A 21,214-nucleotide genomic window follows, 5' to 3' on the forward strand; every position below is an offset into this window, starting at 1 on the left:
CCGGTACGGCCGCGATCTCGGCCGTGATCTCGCTCATCATAATGAATAAGCTTCAACAAACTAGTTCACATGGACCATATCAATGGTCTAAGAGTCACGATTGGGTACATATATTTTAAATGGGCAGAATTACGAAAAGCCAGCCTATTATGTGAGGTTAGGATTATAGTTCTGTCCTCTTCCTACCCAGGATGCAATGCGCGGTCTATTCTCTTTCTGATCCAGAGGATTAAACTAATTAAAACATTTATTTTCGGGGGGAAAACTACTGTTTTGCTATGTAATTACTGTACCCTTTTCTTCCCTTTTTATTAATATCATAGATGTGTTTTTTGTGGTACTTTATATAGCTGTAATGAGGCTATGAAGGGAAAAAAAATCCCATCCACTACCACTATAAAAGAATCTGCAAAGAGGATTCTGTCCCACTGGGATTAAACAAATTAAAACATATATTTTCGGGTAAACCCCCTGTTTTGCAATGTAACTACTGTACCTTTGTCTTCCCTTTTTATTAATATCACCTAGATGTTTTTCCTTTGGTACTTTATATAGCTGTAATGAGGCTATGAAGGGGAAAAAAAATCCCATTCACTGCCACTATAAAAACAATCTGCCCAGGGTCAAATGTCCTATCATAGTAACAGGGCAGAATGGGGCGGGATTTGCAAAAGGGTTTATTGCTCCAGCCACTGAGGAGAAACGCTGTTTCAGACAGACAGACACTCACTCACTCACTCACTCACTCAGACAGACATTCGCAAAATTATAGTATAGACTAGCCCTTACCCGTTCAAAGATATGAGCTCCAAAATGATGTGCAGTGTGTGGGTTATGGGATGTGCACTGTGCACACAGTATATGAGGGATGGAAAGTAACTTTAACTGGTGCTTGCATGATGTAGGAGCATCAATGTAAGAAACCCGTTTCGTTTAATGGCTACAGACCTGCCTGCACCCCCCCCCCCCCCCCCCGTGTGTGTATGTGTGTGTGTGTGTGTGTGTGTGTGTGTGTGTGTGGGTTTGTGTGTGATTGTGCATGGCCTGAACAACAGCGCCCCTCCCTTAACATGTGTGGTCACAAAAGGTACTGTAGGCTAAATAGATATAGATACACCATAAAAATGCTAATATACAGCATACGATTTGTGAAAGTGACAAACGGGCTTCACAGTTATGTCAGGTGTGTTCATATGCTGATGGTGATGCGATTTCAGATCAATTGCTCCAGCCACCGAGGAGAAACGCTGTGACAGACAGACAGACACTCACTCACTCACTCACTCAGACATTCGCAAAATTATAGTATAGATATAGGCCTGTATAGCCTATGCACAGGTGGATGCGTGCACGCGCCCATGTGCACGCCCCGATGTGCACACGCCCATGTGCTTGTTCGCCCTTAGGGCGTCTAAGTTATATCTGTGTCTCTATGCTGTTGTTCTGCTGTAATTCCTGCTCATAATTTATTCACAGGGATCAATAAAATGCTATCTATCAATCAATCTATCTGTCTGTCTGTCTGTCTGTCTGTCTGTCTGACTGACACACACGCACGCACGCACGCACGCACGCACCGCACACAGCTCCCCTAGCGGCTGCAAACAAATATTGCACCTTCCAGTGCCTGGACGCATATTGATTTCGTAGCACGCTACGACGTCATCAAACAGGGTCAGCTCTAAACAAGCAGAACAAGCAGAAGCCATCTAGTTTTGAATACCTTTCTTTGTTGTTTATTTCATGCAGACTGCATAACGGCCAGCAACAGGCACCTCTAAAGACATGAATAGCCGACTCCAAGAAATCCGTGAACGGCAGAAACTCAGACGGCAGCTCTTAGCTCAGCAGGTAAGATAAGAGTCAACGTGCAAAGCTGTTGTTTTTAGCGCCACAATCGTGGCATCGTCTGCTCTGCCTCTGTATGTCTGTGGTTCTCAAGCCTTTTCATGTCAAGGACCCCCAAATTGACACTTATTAGCCCGCGGACCCCCATTTGAAAAGATACGACAGGGACCCCCCATAAGAGAAGATATTACACGGCTAGCAGTGATTCTCAATCGTTGTAATGTCAAGGACCCCCAGTTTGACATGTATTAAAATTAAGCTATACGGACCCCCATTTAATGTTGTTTGGCTGTCATTTAATGTTGCATGAGTATGAGTTGTAAACATTGACCCCAATTTAAACAATTCCAAAAGCTTCCTTGTGGTCTATCCTTTTAGTTGACCTTGTATCAGTGAACTGTACTGTCCTTTACCTTTTCCTATGCAAACTTCTAATAAAGTATTCAATCATTCAATACATTTCTATCTCTGGGACCCCAATTTATATAGTAATCAATGTTAATATAACTAAGTGTGGGTCCATTTGGTTCCATTTGTACACTCTCTGAGTTACAGTACATATTTACATACCCATAAGGGTCCATTTAGTTCCAAACTATAATTTAGCTGGAGACCCCTGGAACCCCCTCAACAGTAGATGTAGGGGTGGGCGTCTGGGCGATATGGAAAAATACAATATCACAATATTTTTCCAATCGGTATCACAATACACAATCTTATCACAATTCTTTTTGATGTTGGTTTTTATGGTTATTTTTCAAGTTATTTAACGGTACAACCGCCTACAAGGTAACAAAAACTAAAAGAAAATGATCCTTTGGGGAGGTCTAAATTTAAACCAAATGGACCCTAACAGGTCCATTTGGTTTCATGTGTATACTGTCAGAGTTAAGGGGAGACCTTGACATTGTAATTTGTAAAGTTTGAGAACTACTGGTTTAGACCAAAATGCAGATTTAAATGAATTCTGCAATGAATCTCTGTATTAACAATTCAACAGGATTTATTTATAAGGCTCCCTCATTGTATCACGATATATACGATATCTCTGAAAAGGCATATCGTGTGGAGACATTGTATCGCCTCAACGATATTTATCACCATATCGCCCACCCCTAAGTAGATGCTCTTAAGCCAGAGCGACTTGCAATAAACAAGGTGATACATACATCAATACAATAAGGTACAATAACAATAGGCCTATATCAACGTCAAAAAACATCAATTGCATAGAAATATCAATCTAGAAGAAAAAAAATAACGTAGGTAGACCAAGCACCTAATCAGTAAAAAACATTATATATATACCTAAAAATGCTATCTAGCTTTCATGTATGGTCATTGAGGGTAGGCGAGTGCTACGGTACTCAAGGACTCCTCCACTTTGAGAACCAATGGCGTACGGGGCGGCATAGCTCAGGGGTAGAGAAACCGTTATTAGAGCACGAAGGGTTCCCAGTTCGAATCCGGGCTCCCCCTGAGTGAATGTCGAAGGGTCCTTGGGCAAGACTCTGAACCCCTAGTTGCTCCCGGTGAGTAGGTTGGTGCCTTGCATGGTTTCCTCCGCCACCGGTGTATGAATGTGTGCGTGAAAGGGTGAATGTAAACCACAATCTCTGTAAAGCGCTTTGGATAAAAGCGCTATATAAATGCACCATTTACCATTTACCATTTTACATAATACACATTTGATTCCTTTTGTACGCTCTTTGAGTTACAGACCTGTAGATCCATTCGTTTTTTAGCCGGGGACCCCCTCAAGGACCCCTGGGGGTCTGTTGTTGTTGATGGCCAAACGAATGCTTGTGCACGTTTACACCATAAATAATCCCTTCTGTTCCATGTGTGCAGCTGGGAGCTGAGAGTGCAGACAGTATTGGTGCTGTTCTGAACAGTAAAGACGAGCAGAAGGAAATTGAGGAGACGAGAGAAACATGCAGGTAAGAATAATGAAGAGATTGAAGACGGACATTGATTGATTGAAGAACGTATTAGAAGTTTGCATAGGAAAAGGTGCACAGTTTCATGACAGTAGAGCTCACTGGTACAAGGTCTACTAAAAGGATATGCTCAAGAAAGCACATGGCTTATTTAAATTGAGATCCTTTTTTAACTCATAACATTAAATGACAGGATGATAGAACACAGTACTATGCAGAAAAAAATAAGAAAAACTGTTGTAAAAACACGATGCAAAGATAAATGGTATTTATTTACAATAGAAGGGTCAGGGGGAGGAGGCTAAGTTTACTGTTACCAGTTTCAAGTAGCAGCCGCCTGTAAGTGGCTTTTCAGAGTGGTTTTAAGTCTTCAATGTGTCTCCTATCAGTTACTATCAAGTATCGAATAACATAATCACGTTATTTGTGCAAGAAAGATACCATTTGTGATTTGTGAGGTTTGCAAAACTTATTGGTATTTGCCCTAGAATGGTGGCAATATTACATAATACATACTGTACATTTCATGAATTCCATATCTCTACACAGCCATAGATCACTCAACATCCGTGTACCTCCGGGGAGTTGAGTTGACAGTACTTTGTAGCACTGTGTGTGTGCACTCTCACTCTACACTGTTCAGACAATAATTCATTGCTTTGACTTGGGGTTGACTCTTGTCATTGTGTTTCATATCCATTTGAAAGCTCTGGCAGAAAACATGTATTTTATTTTACAGCTTCACACGTACCACATTCTCTTTACTCGACAAGGCTAATAATAATAATGATGAACTTCATTCAATGAGTACAATGCTAGGGCTGGGTAAGAAGCCAACATGTCTTCTATGAAGCATGTTGCACAACGGAAATTGGCTCACGGTATCTAAAAGCTCTCGCTGCGTCACAGCAGATGAATATTTGATAAAAGCACATTTTAAAGCCTCAATCTGTAGAACAGCAGGAAAAATATTACTAAAACATAATTTAACATATTGTGTTAATTGTTTAGGGAACTGTGCTAGGCAGGGGCAAATGGCACATTAGGACACAATGTTTCAGTCGTGAGATTATATTTTTGCTTTAATCCATGTGGTGGATTGGCTATTTTAGGCTATAAATAAAGGCTGATGATTGATGATTGTTTCACAGATCCTCATTTGACACCTCGGTGCCATCATCCAAGCGGAAGGTACAGACAGAGGGAGAGGATACAGAGGAAGATGCAGAGGAACCTAAGGTAAAATAATGATCGTCAGTATAACTCAGCCTTAATGAATGACTTCATTGGATGACCATTATTTAGGGAGAATTAGACCAGAACGTTTTATTTACCTGCCGGGGGCAGGTGGGCAAGCCTTAGTTTCAATGCCTGGTATATCCTGCCTTGAAGTGACTATGAAAACATTGGGTTTCCCTTGATAGAGTTGGAGGGCTTTCTTGGCGAGATAGACATCTTTGATGCTGTTTGACGGAACTGTTTTGCTGAAAATTTCCCAGATGGTTTGGCATCTTCCACGTAGTAAGTAGTTGGAGGCTGGCCACCCTCATCCCACCCTGGCATCTCTTCCGTGTGGGCTCATTGAGTAAAAAGATGGAATCTCTTCAGTGTTGCTTCCTTCAGTAAAGATGAAATGTCTTCCGTGTTGCCTTCAGTAAAGATGAAATCTCTTCCGTGTTGCCTTCAGTAAAGATGAAATCTCTTCTTTGTTTCTCTTGTTTCCTCCTTCAGTAAAGATGGGAAATTGTAGTGGTCATACTCTTCGTGGATTTCTTTTCCTATATTTTTGGACGTGCTGTCCAGTGTGGCTGTGAAGTGGTCAGCTTACTGGGCACATGATCTATTATGGCTTTCCAATTCCCTGCACCACTGCCATTCCATCCATGAGCGTTACCTTCTTAGTTTTACAGGGGATCTTCTTTCGTGTATCATCGTCCTTGATGATTGGTTGGCGACATTTTATTTCACAAGATAACCATCACTGTATTCCATGAGAGCAGTGTTGCACTGGTACGGTCACGGGTATACACACTGTCCCGCATCATTTCTGAGAAGTGTTATGCATTGATGCAAAACAACTCAAGTTCATAGTTACCTCGACAACGTTTACAAACACTTTAGTGTCACAACAGGGTGATTTAACAAAGGGCCTGTATGCATATCAATACACCATTGTCTGACCAGTTAACTCCTGTAGAGTAGGACTGAAGTGTGGGTGACGACGTGACGTCATTAAAATCGCGTACCCCCAAACATTGAATCAGCAATGCAACACTGCATGAGAGTTGCCTTCTTAGTTTACAGAGGATAACATCACTGTATTCAACCATGAGAGTTACCGTCTTAGTTTACAGGGGATAACCATCACTGGTAGCATTGTGTGGTTGCTGATCACCATCACCAAAGTCATCACTGGTCCGTCTCCTGGTTGGACAGTTTCTTGAGTCATGAGCTGCTCTTGTCTGTGAATACTAGCAAGTCACCACTCACTGTGAAGAAAGAGTTGGGCGGTAAACTTGTGCTGGCCTATGGTTTATTTCTGATGCGTGTATCAAAACAGCGACGCAGTTCGGCCAGTAGAGACGCCCCTCTCGTTCCGCTTGCCTCTGATTGGCCAAAGCCCGCTTTAACAATAACCCGACACGTTATAAATTAGCTTGAGTATGACAGTAGTTCGGGTTTTAATGTTAAAGTAAAGGCGAATTCGAATAACCTTTAAGGAAATGCTGAGTATGAACGTTAATTCACATTTTATGGTTTCCTTAATTGTTTCCTACAGCCCATGTTTTACAAATGTATTACATTTTTGGCTGTTGTAAATAAAGAGTTATGTCTGCATTTTCTAGTAGTGAACAAAACAAGACAGTATATTTTTATCTTTTCAAAGTGTGTTGTGAGCCGTTTTCACTAATTCTAATTTCTCTTTTGTACCATGCCAACCCATTAAAAAACACCCAGCACAGAAGATAAATAAAATGAGAGGCCTTTCACAGTACAAGTGTCAAGTTTATTTTGAGCACAGCACAAAAGTGTCAAGTGCAGGCTTTAACAGTAGCCTACAATTTCTTTTTTTTTTTTACGAGAGGGGCGTCTCCACTGGCCGAACTCCGTCGCTGTTTTGATACACACATTTCAGATTGATCTCTGACATCCCTCAATTCACACCAGGCCACATATACCATACCTATGTAAGCATTTATTTTCCAGTTTGGTCAATCAATCATATACATTGTTTTTGGCGATGTCTAATATTACGTTTTATGTAGCTCTACAAGCTGCCTGACTCTGAGTGCAGCCGAATATATACAGGATGTCACATGACAAAAATAATAGATCTACAGTACAAGCTACTGTAACAACACATTGCACGTGATCCATTGTTGGCTTGTAGATCTGTTTGTCACGTGACACCTTTGCTCTAGGGCCATTGGTGGCACACTCATGTAAGAGCCTCATTATTGCACCATATGATTGCTAAAGGCCTGGATTTGTGGTAAAATACTTTGGAAATGTTTTGAAAGTTAATTGATAAAAATGTGTGGGAATCCTGGGTTTAGGATGAGGTGGAGGTGCAGCAGCCAGAAGAAACCAACCCATATGAAGAGGTCTACAAGGACTCAAGTACCTTCCTAAAGGTTAGGAACTATCTGGCCTAACCTCTTGTGTGTTTTCTTTTCCCTGTAAAATACACTGCTACTTTTGCTATTTTTTAATTTGAATCCTGAAAAGTAACAGTTTTGGTTTCCACCCAACAGAGACAATATATGTGTGTCCTAATGTCATAAATGTATGTTCTGCAATTCTTAGGGCACCCAGAGTCTAAACCCCCACAATGACTACTGCCAGCACTTTGTGGATACAGGCCATAGGCCACAGAACTTCATCAGAGATGTTGGTGAGTGTGAATGATGGAGCGTGTGTTTGTTATTATGGTTGGACGATTTTTATTTTGGCAATGTCCTAAGCACCCACCTGATCTCTGCACACGTGACATGTTGGCTCCCTTTCTCTATTGGTTTTAAAACCAAAATATTGCCAAACTGCTGAATTTGTTTTGATTGACACAGCATCATCCAATCGCTGTTATTATTCAACAACGCTTATTGTGTGTTTAATCAGGTGGACATATCATCATCTGGACTATTTTCTCTGAGAAAACTGAATACACAAGGAACATAAAATGTAGATGTTATTCCTTTTGCTCATCAGAGTTTTTTTCCCCCTTATAAAGTTGTTCTCTTTTTTATCTCCTGCCCCCCACACACAGGTTAAGCGTCTTTGAATACACTCATACTTAAGCGCTGTATAAATTCCAGATATTATCATTATTATTATTATTTAGTGGAAGCTTGTTGCTCATATTTAACCAGTGAATTTCTTAGTTATGTCATTCTTCTTATGAAGCATTTCTGTAGAAGTCAAACATTTATAAATATCGCTATAGCCATTTAGCCAAAGGGAACAACAACAACCCCAGACAGTCTCTCCCACACAACACTAGCCAAAACACCCACAAGCAGCCAGCAGCAGGTCAATATACAGTACCGAAAGGGGATACACTAGTCGTCAGCTCGGCTGTGCAATGATTAAAATGTAGAAAATGAAGCAACCAAATTTTAAATGAGTTTCAACCTATTGAACACATTTAGGGCCATTCCTAGTAGGTAGACATTCCATTAATGCCATGTCATCAAATTTTAAATGAGTTTCAACCTATTGAGCAAATATAGGGCCAGTCCTAGTAGGTAGACATTCCGTTAATGCCATGTCATTAAAGTTTAATTTATATATCTAATTGATCATCACGTTGTTGAAAATGAATACTTGATGACCTACTTCCATGTGCTCTGTTGTTTAGGTCTGGCTGACAGGTTTGAGGAATACCCCAAATTGAGAGAGCTGATCAGACTAAAGGATGAACTCATCTCCACCACTAACACTCCTCCCATGTATGTCAATAGATTATTATGAATGATACACTCTTCAGTGTCTTTAAAAATCTATTATATCTTCTTTATTTCACAGTTGTATCATTGAACTTATTAGGGATGGGACGATATGAAAATGTCATGCCACGATTATTGTGACCAAATTGTGATTTACGATATTATCGCGATAATCAAAATATCCCCAACATCCATAATCCTGGGGTGGAACATTTGCAGAAAAATAGCAGATCTACAAGCCACCCGTTGTGAGCTTGTAGAGCGGCTACTTCTTTGCAAAGACATTAGGTAGAGAGTGAAAAAAGACTGTATCAAGTACGTTACTTATTTCCAGGTCCATTTGACCAATTATAGAGGGTTTAAGTGGTACGGATATGCAGCTCAGCAAATAAAGGGTGAATTGATCCCAGTGCACGTCGGAGGAAGATTTCACGATAAACTTATATCTCCACAATACGATTATTGTGATTGTTTTTTATCACGATATACGATAATATCGATTATTGTCCCATCCCTAGTGTTGATTGCTTTAATGCGAGTTGTCTGCCTGCTAAAGTCGTGTGGTCTTGCGTGTGCAGGTACCTCCAGGCTGACCCAGAGCACTTTGACCTGCGGGATTTGAAGTGCAAGTTTGATGTGATTCTGCTTGAGCCTCCACTAGAGGAGTACTACAGAGAATCTGGCATCAGCCACACTGAGCGCTTCTGGACTTGGGATGATGTATGTTGTGCACACACCTTGGCATGTTTGCGTTTTTTTGAACAGTTAAAGAGTGGTGTCATTCTTGAAAAAGAGAGGAGAGATCCGAGCACTCAAAAAGTTAAAAGAGGAGGAGAACGGACGTAAAAACGGGGTACTTTATTTCATGACAAAATATTAAAAGCCAACATGTTTCGACCGCTCGGGGTCTTCATCAGGGCATATAGGACCATGAGCGGTCGAAACATGTTTTAACTTTTTGAGTGCTCGGATATCTCCTCTCTTTTTCAAGTTTTATCCCACTGATCCTAGAAGCACCCACCACCCGTTTTTTAACTTTGCTGCTACCTCCTGTGTGCACCTAGTTTCTCTTGTTCTTCAGTGGTGTCTTTTTATTTGCAACCATTGTGCCCAGTGGCTAAGGCTGGGTGATTCAATCTAATATCACGATTATTTCAAACTTGTGCCTCTATTACAATTAATTAACAATAATTCTTCAGAGGCAGATCTACAAGCTTATAACATGCCACAATGCATTGTGAACTTGTAGATCAGCTATTTTTGCTATTTTGGTATGCAACTTGTACAACAAAGTGTAATAAAGGTACATGATTTTCTTTGGTTAAATTAAGTGTTCTCATTGCTATAGAGTGTTTATTCAGTAGGAGTAGGAGTCTCAATGTCTCTCCAGCTCTTTATTAAACAGGACATGCATTTCCAGGTGTATTTCCAAGTGATGACTCAAAGAAATGAGCAGACAAAATTAGAACTGGAACCTTATAAAAGAAGCTGATAAGTGGGCACTGTGTCCTGGTTGGCTGAAAATGTATCGACTGCCTGAAAATGTATTTTCTGATTTACAAGCTCTCAACATGTCATGCTGCAAGGTGTGGGCTTGTAGATCGGCTATTTTTATAAAGATTGTAGAAGTAGTGGAACAATTATAAACGATACCCTTTTTTAACATTCCAGACTACAAAATCAGAAATAAATAGTACATTTATAAATATATACCGATATCAGACATCATAGAAAGACTTAAAATGATGTGCTATATCGTATCGGTCCATATCGGAATCATATCGAATTAGATGCTTTCATATCGTATATCATATCGAAGGTGAAAAATCTATATCGCAGCATCTCTAATTAGATTCACTCTCTCCTTTTTTCTCTCTGTTACCATAGATAATGAAGTTGGAGATTGACGAGATATCTGCCCTTCGTTCCTTTGTCTTTCTCTGGTGTGGTTCTGGAGAGGGCCTAGATCTGGGAAGAATGGTATGCAAGCACTAACACTCACTTAAAAGTACATGGAAACATTCAAATACACTGTCCATGTGATATATTTTATTTGACTTGTTGCAAATTAGTCTACATTTCATCACTGGCTTCACCAGGCTATTTTCCTTGGACTCTTATTTATTTGTATTTTTTACACAGCCTACACTTTGCCACTGAACCATTCCTCCTACTCCACAGAATCTTGTTATTACAATAGGCTGGAGTCTGCATTTTAAAGTATATGTTGCACACTGTAATGAAAAACAAAAATGCCATTGTTCATCCCCACCTTTTTCCATCTGAAGGAGTCCACAGACTATGTGATTGTGTCCATCTTGCTCATTCATTATTTGTTGTGTGATGTGACTGAGATACCATCTTGCTTATCAGCGCCTGTCAGATGATTTGAAGCTTTACCTCTCATATAGTGCACTTGGTTGAACAATGAGCTATCCTATGACAGGCATCCTATGACAGTTGACACCAAGCGTATTTGATAATGAACAAATGAAACACATCAAAACCACCATGGCACCTGTCACATTAACAGTATACCAACATTTCTGACATTGCCAGTAAAGTGACATTTATGAGTGGCACTTCCCTCCCAAAGTTGAACTTGGTGAAACCATGGCACTGAAATGTAGGAGCACTTCTAAGCGTGTCTTCTTTACCGTAGAAATTAGTAGCCGAAAACGGCTGGCAGCTCAAGAAAACGCTTTCAATGGACACAGCCCTTTAGGCCGACACAGGATATGAAAAAGGGTTGTGTGCATTTTTGCTGTCCAGATTAGGGATAAGCAGTGTTATCTCAAGAGTTCTGGCTTCATCAACTCCTGAAGTGCTCGCAAAAAAAACATTGTGCTCCTGTGCAAGGTTGAAAGTAGCTCAGGGGCAGACAGCGTAACGTAACCGGAAGACTTATGCCTCATTCACACTACAGATATATAGTTGAACGTTTAGCTTGGTAATTCAATGTAATCTCAATGGAAACCAGCTTTAAAGCTTCCAAAGCTTCGTTTGGTGTGTGTCCTGTATCTTTAAAGCTGGTTTCCATTGAGATTACATTGAATTACCAAGCTAAACGTTCAACTATATATCTGTAGTGTGAATGAGGCATAAGAGATTCATATCTCCAGGTTGTGTGTTTCTGTTCTGTTTCCGTCCTGTCCTTTCTCCATTATTTGTTGGCAAAGTGTTTGGTTAATTTCCTCATTTATATTAAAAAGAAAAACAAAGTCTACCATACCAGCCCTGACAATAAAGGATGTGGACGCCAGAGAGTAAAGGAGAGAATGCTTGTCCCTACAAATCAATCATCAGTTTGTGCGTGGTGGCGGCGTCGTGACCAGCTACATTTGAAGTAGTACTATATGCAGTAGAGGGACGGAAAAGCAGTCGGCACACACTGTCAGCTGCCAGGAGAATAGTTTATTTAATTACATGTTTTGACTGCATGCGTGTCTTCATAAGGTCTGATCTGTCTATCTGCTGTAGAAATCAAACTACTCTGTACCAAAAGCGAGTCGTATCACACTAGTACAATGCGGTACAAAAGGTGCTCTAAAGACTGTATACTCTGTGAAAAGATAACATCTAAACTAGTGGTTGGAAAACATTTTCATGTCAAAGACCCCTAAATTGTTATGTACCGTATTTGGTTGCGAATCACCATTTTAAAATATCGTGCCAGGGACCCCCAGAAGATTTGTGTAAAAAAAGAAATCCAAAATTATTCAACATTTTCCAAACAATTTGTTGGCTATTCCACATATAAACCCCAGGTAAGTTTAATTTTCATGTATAAATAAAGGTTTATTTATAAAGAGATATTTAGAAAACACCACAGATTACATTAGACAATTGACACTGGGTGAAAAGAAAAAAGGGTTACAAAAATCTTGGGATAAAATAGTGAAAATTTTCAGAAAGACATACACTGTCCATTATTTGGACACTGTCTGTCTGTGCTCAGTGTGCTGCTACAGTTGCTGTGCAGTGTGTACAAGGCTTATATACCTGTATATTTGGGTTGGTACCTTTTGTTTATCTAATGCTAAATGAATTTACTTTATTTCAGTGTTTGAGGAAATGGGGCTTTAGACGGTGTGAGGATATCTGTTGGATCAAAACCAACAAGAACAACCCAGGCAAGACCAAGGCATTGGACCCTAAAGCAGTGTTCCAGCGCACCAAGGTACAACACAAATCAAGGACGTTTCCTTTCCAGGCAGATTAGTTTTATTCATTCCTCTGATTATTATCTGGTGACTAGGATTATGCTGCCAACAAAATCATTTGAAAAAGGGCTTGAACAATCCCTTCTGCCACTCTTGCCTTCCCTATTCTCCCTGCCCTCTTGTACCAACCCATGTGCCTGTACCCACTTCCACATGTTAACCCAGGAGCATTGTCTGATGGGGATTAAAGGGACAGTCCGTAGAAGTACAGACGGGGACTTCATCCATGCTAACGTGGACATTGACCTCATCATCACGGAGGAGCCAGAAATGGGCAACGTGGAGAAACCAGTGGAGATCTTCCACATCATCGAGCATTTCTGTTTAGGCCGCAGGAGGCTGCACCTGTTCGGACGAGACTCCACCATCAGACCAGGTGAGATGGACGAGCAGGTGTTCAGAGCTGCCAACCTCTCTTCTGCAGGGTTCCCACGGTCATGAAATTCCTGGAAATATTTTGAAATTAGAAAAATATTTTTCCTGTGCTGGAAAAGTTTTGGAATTGATCAAGGGTCCTGGAAGGTCCTGAAAAAAATAGCTATGCATTGTCTTTGGTTATTGATTTTGTTAATACCTCTGAAATGACAAATTAAACATTGGCCAAATTATCAAATATTAGAGGCAGAATTTGTGAAAATAGCCGATCTACATGCTCACAACGCCTCGCGTTGTGAGCATGTAGATCTGCTATTTTCACAATAGAAACGTGTTATACAAAATTCCTCAACTCTTAGTGCTCGTCAGGGTGCCAGGTCCCCAGTTAAAATATGATTATTTCGGGGGTCACAGCCTGAAAAGGTTGAGAACCACTGGCATACACTACCTGTCTTTGGGCATTGTGCATAGGGGTAAGCGACTTGTTATTGAGCTGAATTATTGTTATATAGTCCTGGAAATTGGGTTAAATATTCTGGAAAAGTTTTGGAAATGAATTGGTAAAAATGTGTGGGAACCCTGCTTCTGTGTCTGTCCGTCCGTCCGTCCGTCCGTCCGTCCGTCCCAGTACAGTGCTTTGTAGAAGAGATGCTGTCATTGTGGTCTTTTAGAAAGGAAAAAAGAAAAGGACTTAATGTTGGTGTAAGAGATAGGTGGATTTTACATTCTTCTATTATCAACTGGCCTGTAATAGAGTTGCATATTCGCAGCCGATGGGACAGAGGCTACTTTGCACTTGTACCTGGGTAATTCCTTGCAGACATGTATCCTATTGACTGGATGGAGAGTTGCTATACAATGTGATAATTAATTCACAGAATCCGCAAATCTACATAGACACTTACTTTGATCACTCGTTCCCCCTACTCACCCGTTTGACTGGTTCCTCAAGTGAGGTTATTATAAATCTCTGATCAATAAAACTACATGCTAATAATTTCCCCCACTCCCAATTCCCAAATTATTCCTAAATGAACTTGATGGGATCTCATACTTTGTCCTATCTGTACCCTCATGTAGAATGCTAGGATCTATTTATATATCTCTATGCCACGCCTGCAGCAACAACCTCCCCCCCCACATAAATTACAATGTAAATTGTAACCTTGTTTTAACTCGTTACAATGCAGGCAGTGATAAAGGTTATGTGCAAACTACTAGAACAATAATAGCGTGTGTGTGGGTCTGAAGACAGTCATGTTGTTACATTGGCCATTGACTGAGCTTAGGGAAGGAATGTCAGCTGAAGCCTGGTTTTCTACACAATCACAGCCGACAACGAGTCTTGCTCGTTCAGGAAGACACACACACACCGGCCCCACGCACACATGCGAGTGAGTGATCGATCAAGCTGGTGTTATATTGTTATACTAGATGGCTTGGCAGAATCTATACAACTAGATTCTTTCTTGTGCTTTCATGTGCGTTTGTTTACTTCTTCTAGGATGGTGATCTTAGTAGCTCAGCTCTGCTTCCTGGGTGTGTTGTAGGGATGCACCGATACCGTATCGTTTTAGCATATAATTATTAAATAAACGATATCCCTCAATCTTATCCAGCAAACGTTTTTCGTCGCTCCTCCACTCTTGTCGCACGAGAGACAAGACACAAGTTGCCATTGCATTTTGCACTCAGTTTCACTGACTGCACTCTGTAATTTGAGCCTATCCTACAATTAATAAATGTCTTTAAAAGGTGATGCATTTTTTATACATGCTATGTAGCCTACTGTAATTATCGGTATCGGGAAAAATATAAACAATGTATATATCGTATCGAAAAGAAAAAAAAACTATCAGTGCATCCCTAGTGTGTTGTCCAATCAGAGGCTGAATAGACCAAGGCGATTCAAGGCGTTGCAACCACCGTGACACAAGCCATGTATATTATTATATTAGGGGTGGCATAGCTAAATGATTAGGGAGCCTGCCCGGGGAACCAGAGGTTGTCCCAGGTTCGATTCCAGACCAGGGTAGCAATGTCGATGTGTGTCCCTGAGCAAGACTCTTAACCCCTAATTGCTCACATGCTCCTTGTGGGCAGCGAAGCTGCTGGGTTGGGCTGCAAATACTGAATTTCCTTTGTGGGAGGAAATATGTATCTATGGTATCTATGATATTCAAGCCTGGCTGCACCAGATGACGACACATAGTGTGTCATTTGTCACACCTGCTTTTACAGAGAGGGGCTCTGAAGGCCATTTTGTGGGGTAAATCGCTATTCGATGATTTAGAGAAATTCTAAGTGACAAAAAACACCAGGGTTTTCATAGATAAGCTTCAAAAACATAATATAAAAACTCAAAGAAACATGATTTGGCCAGAGTCTGTCTTTAATGTTAGCCTAATGTTATTTAGACTACAATGTGTAAATGATTTTACAAGCATGTTATAAGTGAACATGATAAATGGTACATACATTTTCATAGCAATGGCTATGTAATCGGTTTATTCCCAAATTTTTCCCTCACCCCTCTTCGACTAAGATAGCCTATCTACAAGCTCACACTGCAAAGTGACATGTTGTGGCTTGTTGTGAATGGTTAAAAGGGTTAGAACTACAACTCAAATATCAATATTCGCTGTATTATATATTCAGGTTTATCACCAGAATGAAAACAAGTTCTCATGAAGTGTTGCATGTGATGCATGGTATTATGATAACAGACTACAGTAACAGATGAAAACTACCAAGACGTAACTCACAAGGTGTGTGTGTGTATGTGTCCACCTCTTGCTCCAATAGGACCACAATGGAAATGAGCTCTCAGGCTTTTTGTGTTATGCTTTTTATTGCTATGTGCAATCAAACGCTTGTACATTATGATGTTTTGTGTCATTAAAGGAGATGAATTGATCATTTTGCTGTCTCTTCTGTTATATGTTCACCTCTCTCCAGGCTGGCTGACCGTGGGGCCCACTCTCACCAACAGCAACTTCAACCCTGAGGCCTACGCGTCCCACTTCGTCATCCCCAACTCTCACCTGTCCGGTTGCTCGGAGGAGATCGAGAGGCTCCGCCCCAAGTCCCCCCCCGCCAAGATGAAGTCGGAGCGCGGCGGCGGAGCGCCCAGAGGAGGCCGCGGCGGACCCAACGCGGGGAGGGGTGGAGACCGGGGCCGCGACAGGAACAGACCAAATTTCCGTGGCGACAGAGGGGGGTTCAGGGGTAGAGGAGGGCCACACAGGGGCTTCCCACCTCGCTAGACCCCGTGGGCTGACGTCGACCCTAGAACGATATACATTGTAGATGTAACTTGACCACTGGGTTTTTAAAGGAATCAGTATCATAAATATGTGTTGTTCACCAGTCCGTTTCTTTTTTTTATATATACATATGTATGTACACAGCAAAACAAGCATCCATGGACTTATTGCTTGAGTTGATTAGAGAGCATGAATAAACCCTTTTTTCCCATACTTGCAAAGTTGTCATTCATTTGTGTATTAAAAAGTCCTTAAATTGTCACTTTAGAAATGTGCAGATACCCTCTACAGTCTACACACATAAACTTTATGTTGGTTTGTTTACTGTTGAGAGAGAAAACAATGTTGCACATTAAGTTAATCATCTGGGGATAATAATTTGGGGACCCCCTGGGGGTCCTGAGCAACAGGTTGGGGAAAAAAACGAAATTCTTCACCAGAAGGCAACTGAGTCTAGACTCTATATATTGTGAGCTGTTTAAACACTTCTAATGTTTCTACTCTGTAGCAAGCTGAAATCCAATGCCAATATTAAATGGTCAGACATTTGCAGTCATTTTGCACAATGGTTGGGCTGAACGTCCTTCCAGAAATAGGAAGCACTATGTCTCTATCTAATCTTTAATCTATTTATACAAATTGTTTGTTTGTGTATTAGTGATTGTATCTCAGACAGTACTGCAAGTTTAATCTAACAGTACCTCTGTTGTTGCAAAAGAATGTAACCTTCATAGCTGTACATCAACAGCTGCACTGCACTGCACACAAGGATTGGTTGATCACACCTGATCAGCGCAGTGGCATCCCTTAACCAAACAAAGTCTGACTTCAGTTTGTAAAGCATTTGTGATAAATCTGGCCTTGTTCACTTTCATTTAGATACTATACCCGTAGGATTCTCTACTGTTAGGCTACATTTTCAAAGTGGAGTTGCTTTCGGATTGGGTTTGAGGTAAATAAATAAGAGTGCATAGCCCCGATCTGTACATCCCTTGACTGTAAAACTAATTTTACAATTTGATTAAAAGCCAGAAAGATAAAAATAAACAAACTACGAACTGTTTTGGGGCTAAAGATCTAACAGTTACAATGTTAGAACAATATAGGTTTGCAACGGTCTCCATTGATTTGTTATGTCAAGCTCAAATGTCTGGCTTTTCACACTAAGTACTGCCATCAGTTATACAAAAAGGAGCATATAGTCCGGGAGCCGTGGGTGTGAACGTGGATTCGCCTGTAAAAGTTTTTTTCTCAACTGATTCTTGTAGCTTGGGGTCACCTCTTAAGGATTCAAGATGATGACCAGTGATATCCATTGAGCATTTTTTTAGGCGAATCCACGTTCAGCCAAAAATCACCATTTGGCTTCCGGACTAATAGCAACCTTTTCTAAATGACTTATTGGAGGTGTAGGCTAGTATGATGAAAGGTTTTTCCAAATATTTTGAGCTGTTTCGACACTGTCTAATAACATTTCTAATGTTAATAACGGTGCAAGCATCCCATTATTAACACAGTCCGAGTTGCTCCAGCACACTCTTTATTCAAACATTTCTACTCAGTAGCTGAAATCTAATGCCTATATTAACTGTAGTTAAAGATGGATGATGATATGGTCAAATTACTATCCACAAAACATCTATCGAATTTTATGGTCTAGACATTTGTAGTCATTTTGGACAACGGCTGGACTGAAATAGGAAGATCTATGACCCTTATCTAATCTTTTGTCTATTTATACAATTTGTTTGTTTGTATATTTGTGATTGCATCTCGGTACGGCAAGTTTCATCTAACTTTAGTTCCATTGTTGCCAAAGAATGTAACCTTCATAACTGTACATCAACAACCGCGCTGCACCGTCCGCGAGGATTGGTCGATCGTACCTGATCATGCTGTCGCCGCGTGCAGTCACGCATGGAGCACGTCACAGGGTGGGGAGCAGAATGAAAGGAAGGGAGGAGCTGGTATTGTTTAGAGAATGCTGTATGTCTCCTTTGCAGAAAGCAGATGAACAGGATGCTTGGCTTACTAGCTGTCTCAGAGGCAGCTACTGCCCCCGGGCAGATTTGACGATTGTATACAGTGCTTGTGAGTATCTCTAGGTGTGGTTCAGGCCCCTCATTTTGTTCACACCAGCATAAGGAAGCAGGTTCACTCCAGTCACATGAATTTACCATATTATGAGTCACCCATTAAAAACATGAGTCATTGCGTTCTTTTAATCGTTTTAATAGGCTACCGAAGTGCTCAAATTGATGTCTCATCATGACACTGCTGACCTGCAAAGAATGTGACGGCAATGTGGATTTTATCATGACCTTTATGATTTCTCTGGCACATCCGTGTGCTGTTTTACCGTACAATTATTTAATGTTTCTATCCTGTTTTCTTAGTGATACAATATAACTTACATTTGGGGTGGTTGCATTTAGTCTTCTATTGAGACATTTAGATTGTGTCAAAGCCACGGCCATGTCTCAACTAGACACCCATTTGACCTGATGGTCAAGATTCAATGTATCCCTCGAGCAAGCAGGCCAACTCTATTAACTAAGTAATAAATATGTCAGACCCGCTTGTCCAGGCGTGTACCACTTAGGCATGCCTGGCGGCGTCGCCAGTTCGATTCCCGATCCGGACGACATTTGCCGCGTGTCGCTCCCCATCTCTCCCCTCATTTCCTGTCAGTCTACTGTCCTATCTAATAAACGCATAAAAGCCCCAAAAAAACAAATCTTTAAAAACTCTTGACTGTTCACTGTTATCTAAATTATTAGGATTTTATGTCGCACTCATCCTCTTAATTCTCCTTGGGATGATGGGAAGAAATAATACATTCACTTGGTTTAATTGGTCTTAATTGATCTGTTTCTCTTTTTTTTTCTGATAAGGCACCAGGGGGTCAAAGTGCAGTGTAATTTATCCAGACTGTCTGACTTCAGTGTGCACATAGAAATGAAGAGCCATGTTTTTATTTTCGAGATAGTCAGTGTGTCAGTGTGCCATGTCTAAATCCTGAAAAATCATATTTTGATTGTCAGAACATAATGATCATTAGACTCAAGCAATAACCCACCTACTATCTGACTCCCTCCCCAGTCAAAGTTCAGGGTTTTAACGAATATAGAATGATGTGTGGGATGAAATTTGTAAAAATGAGGTGACTTAATTTAATTGATCATGTTTAAAACAATATTTGATTTTAAAGTAAAAATCCTCTCTCCCATACTTCTGCCAGTGTGCCAGTGATCACCCTCACCTGTGCCAATGTTGACACCGTGCCTAAGGTTGCCTACGCCTGATGTAAAGCATCTGTGATAAATATATGCTGGCTCGCTGACATTTTAAATACTATTCCGGTAGGATTCTCTACTGTTAGACCACATTTCCAAAGTGAAATATCTGCTGTATCATGGATTTTGAGTGGTACTAATAAATATGTAACAGTAGGCTACATTACTACAATCCTTGCATCCCTTGACAGGGTACCTGTGAGTTTCAAAACTAATTTAACAATGTTATGTTAAAATCAAGGCTGGATCTAGCTTCTTTATACAGATACACATCTTAACTTGACTTTGTGAGATTGGTGCATTGTAGAGAACAGCAAGTATTAAAATATATTAGCAAAAAACAGAAGCTCAAAATAAATGAACAAACTAGGAACAATTTAGGGGCTAGAAACTAACATTTAAACAGTAACTATATATGCTCACTAGAAACTACAATTGTTATGGATTAGGTGGAGAAGGCACCCCTGCTTATTTTGTTTTTGAGAGCGGTGTGTAAAGAATTTGGTGGAGAGGTTGGAGGCTGCTTTGATGTGGGTTGGAAGTGAGTTCCACGGAGAATGGGCGGCAACTGAAAAAGGCCATTAGGCATGGATGAATAAATATGAATCCGCATACAATCCATATTGCACTTGTGTGGATCATGTTCACACAAGGTAATCGTAGCGAAACCTGAGGTAATAGCAAAATCAATTGTTGGTGGTGCAGGGTTGTTGATAAGGGCGTGGGAGGGGGCTTGGGGAAGGAGAAGAACCAGTTCAAGTGGCACAGGTTTAGGTCTTAAGAAACGTGCCGCATGCGAGTGTACCGCCTTCTCTGTCATTCACACCTGACCTCACACCTCCTCCCTCCTCAGTCTACAGTAAATCTGTCTGTCCCATCTTTCTGTCTCCCCGCTTTCGCCCACTTCAGGGACTTGCCATACCAGTTGAAACCAGCTTATAAGCTGGTTTCAACTGGTATGTTATATGTCTTAACATATATGTAACATAAGTTCTTTCCATGTGGGTATGTTAGTATGTGGAATGTCCTACTCATTGTAACTCAATTTGTCTCATGCACCATACTAATTATTATGATTATATACGTTTCATAGATTATTTTGTTTATGGAATCCATGTTCACATGCATCCTATAGTTAACAGTGTAATGCTACAGGTACTGTATGCAAAAATGATCTCAACATTATCTTGGTCAATGCAAATGTAACTCAATGAGCATAAACATGACATGTTAGGGTGCAAGGACCTCACACTTAGGTATTCACTTGGTCCAACAGGTTGTATGTCAGCTCTCACCTTAACTGGAAAGCTTTCTGTATAG

General features: G+C 40.6%; 1 protein-coding gene across 1 annotated transcript; it reads left to right on the forward strand.

The window, feature by feature from the left end:
- Window positions 1-1,684: 1,684 nt before the first annotated feature.
- mettl14 (methyltransferase 14, N6-adenosine-methyltransferase non-catalytic subunit) lies at window positions 1,685-16,811 on the forward strand. Its single transcript, XM_080721078.1, has 11 exons — window positions 1,685-1,851; window positions 3,700-3,788; window positions 4,940-5,027; window positions 7,346-7,423; window positions 7,596-7,683; window positions 8,647-8,737; window positions 9,313-9,454; window positions 10,622-10,714; window positions 12,798-12,914; window positions 13,123-13,333; window positions 16,291-16,811. Exons 1-11 carry the CDS (start codon window positions 1,786-1,788, stop codon window positions 16,596-16,598), a joined length of 1,371 nt encoding a protein of 456 aa, XP_080577204.1. The 5' UTR covers window positions 1,685-1,785; the 3' UTR covers window positions 16,599-16,811.
- The last annotated feature ends 4,403 nt before the right edge of the window (window positions 16,812-21,214 follow it).

The sequence above is a fragment of the Nannobrachium achirus genome, assembly GCF_963921795.1.
Source record: "Nannobrachium achirus genome assembly, chromosome: 3".
Taxonomy (NCBI): domain Eukaryota; kingdom Metazoa; phylum Chordata; class Actinopteri; order Myctophiformes; family Myctophidae; genus Nannobrachium; species Nannobrachium achirus.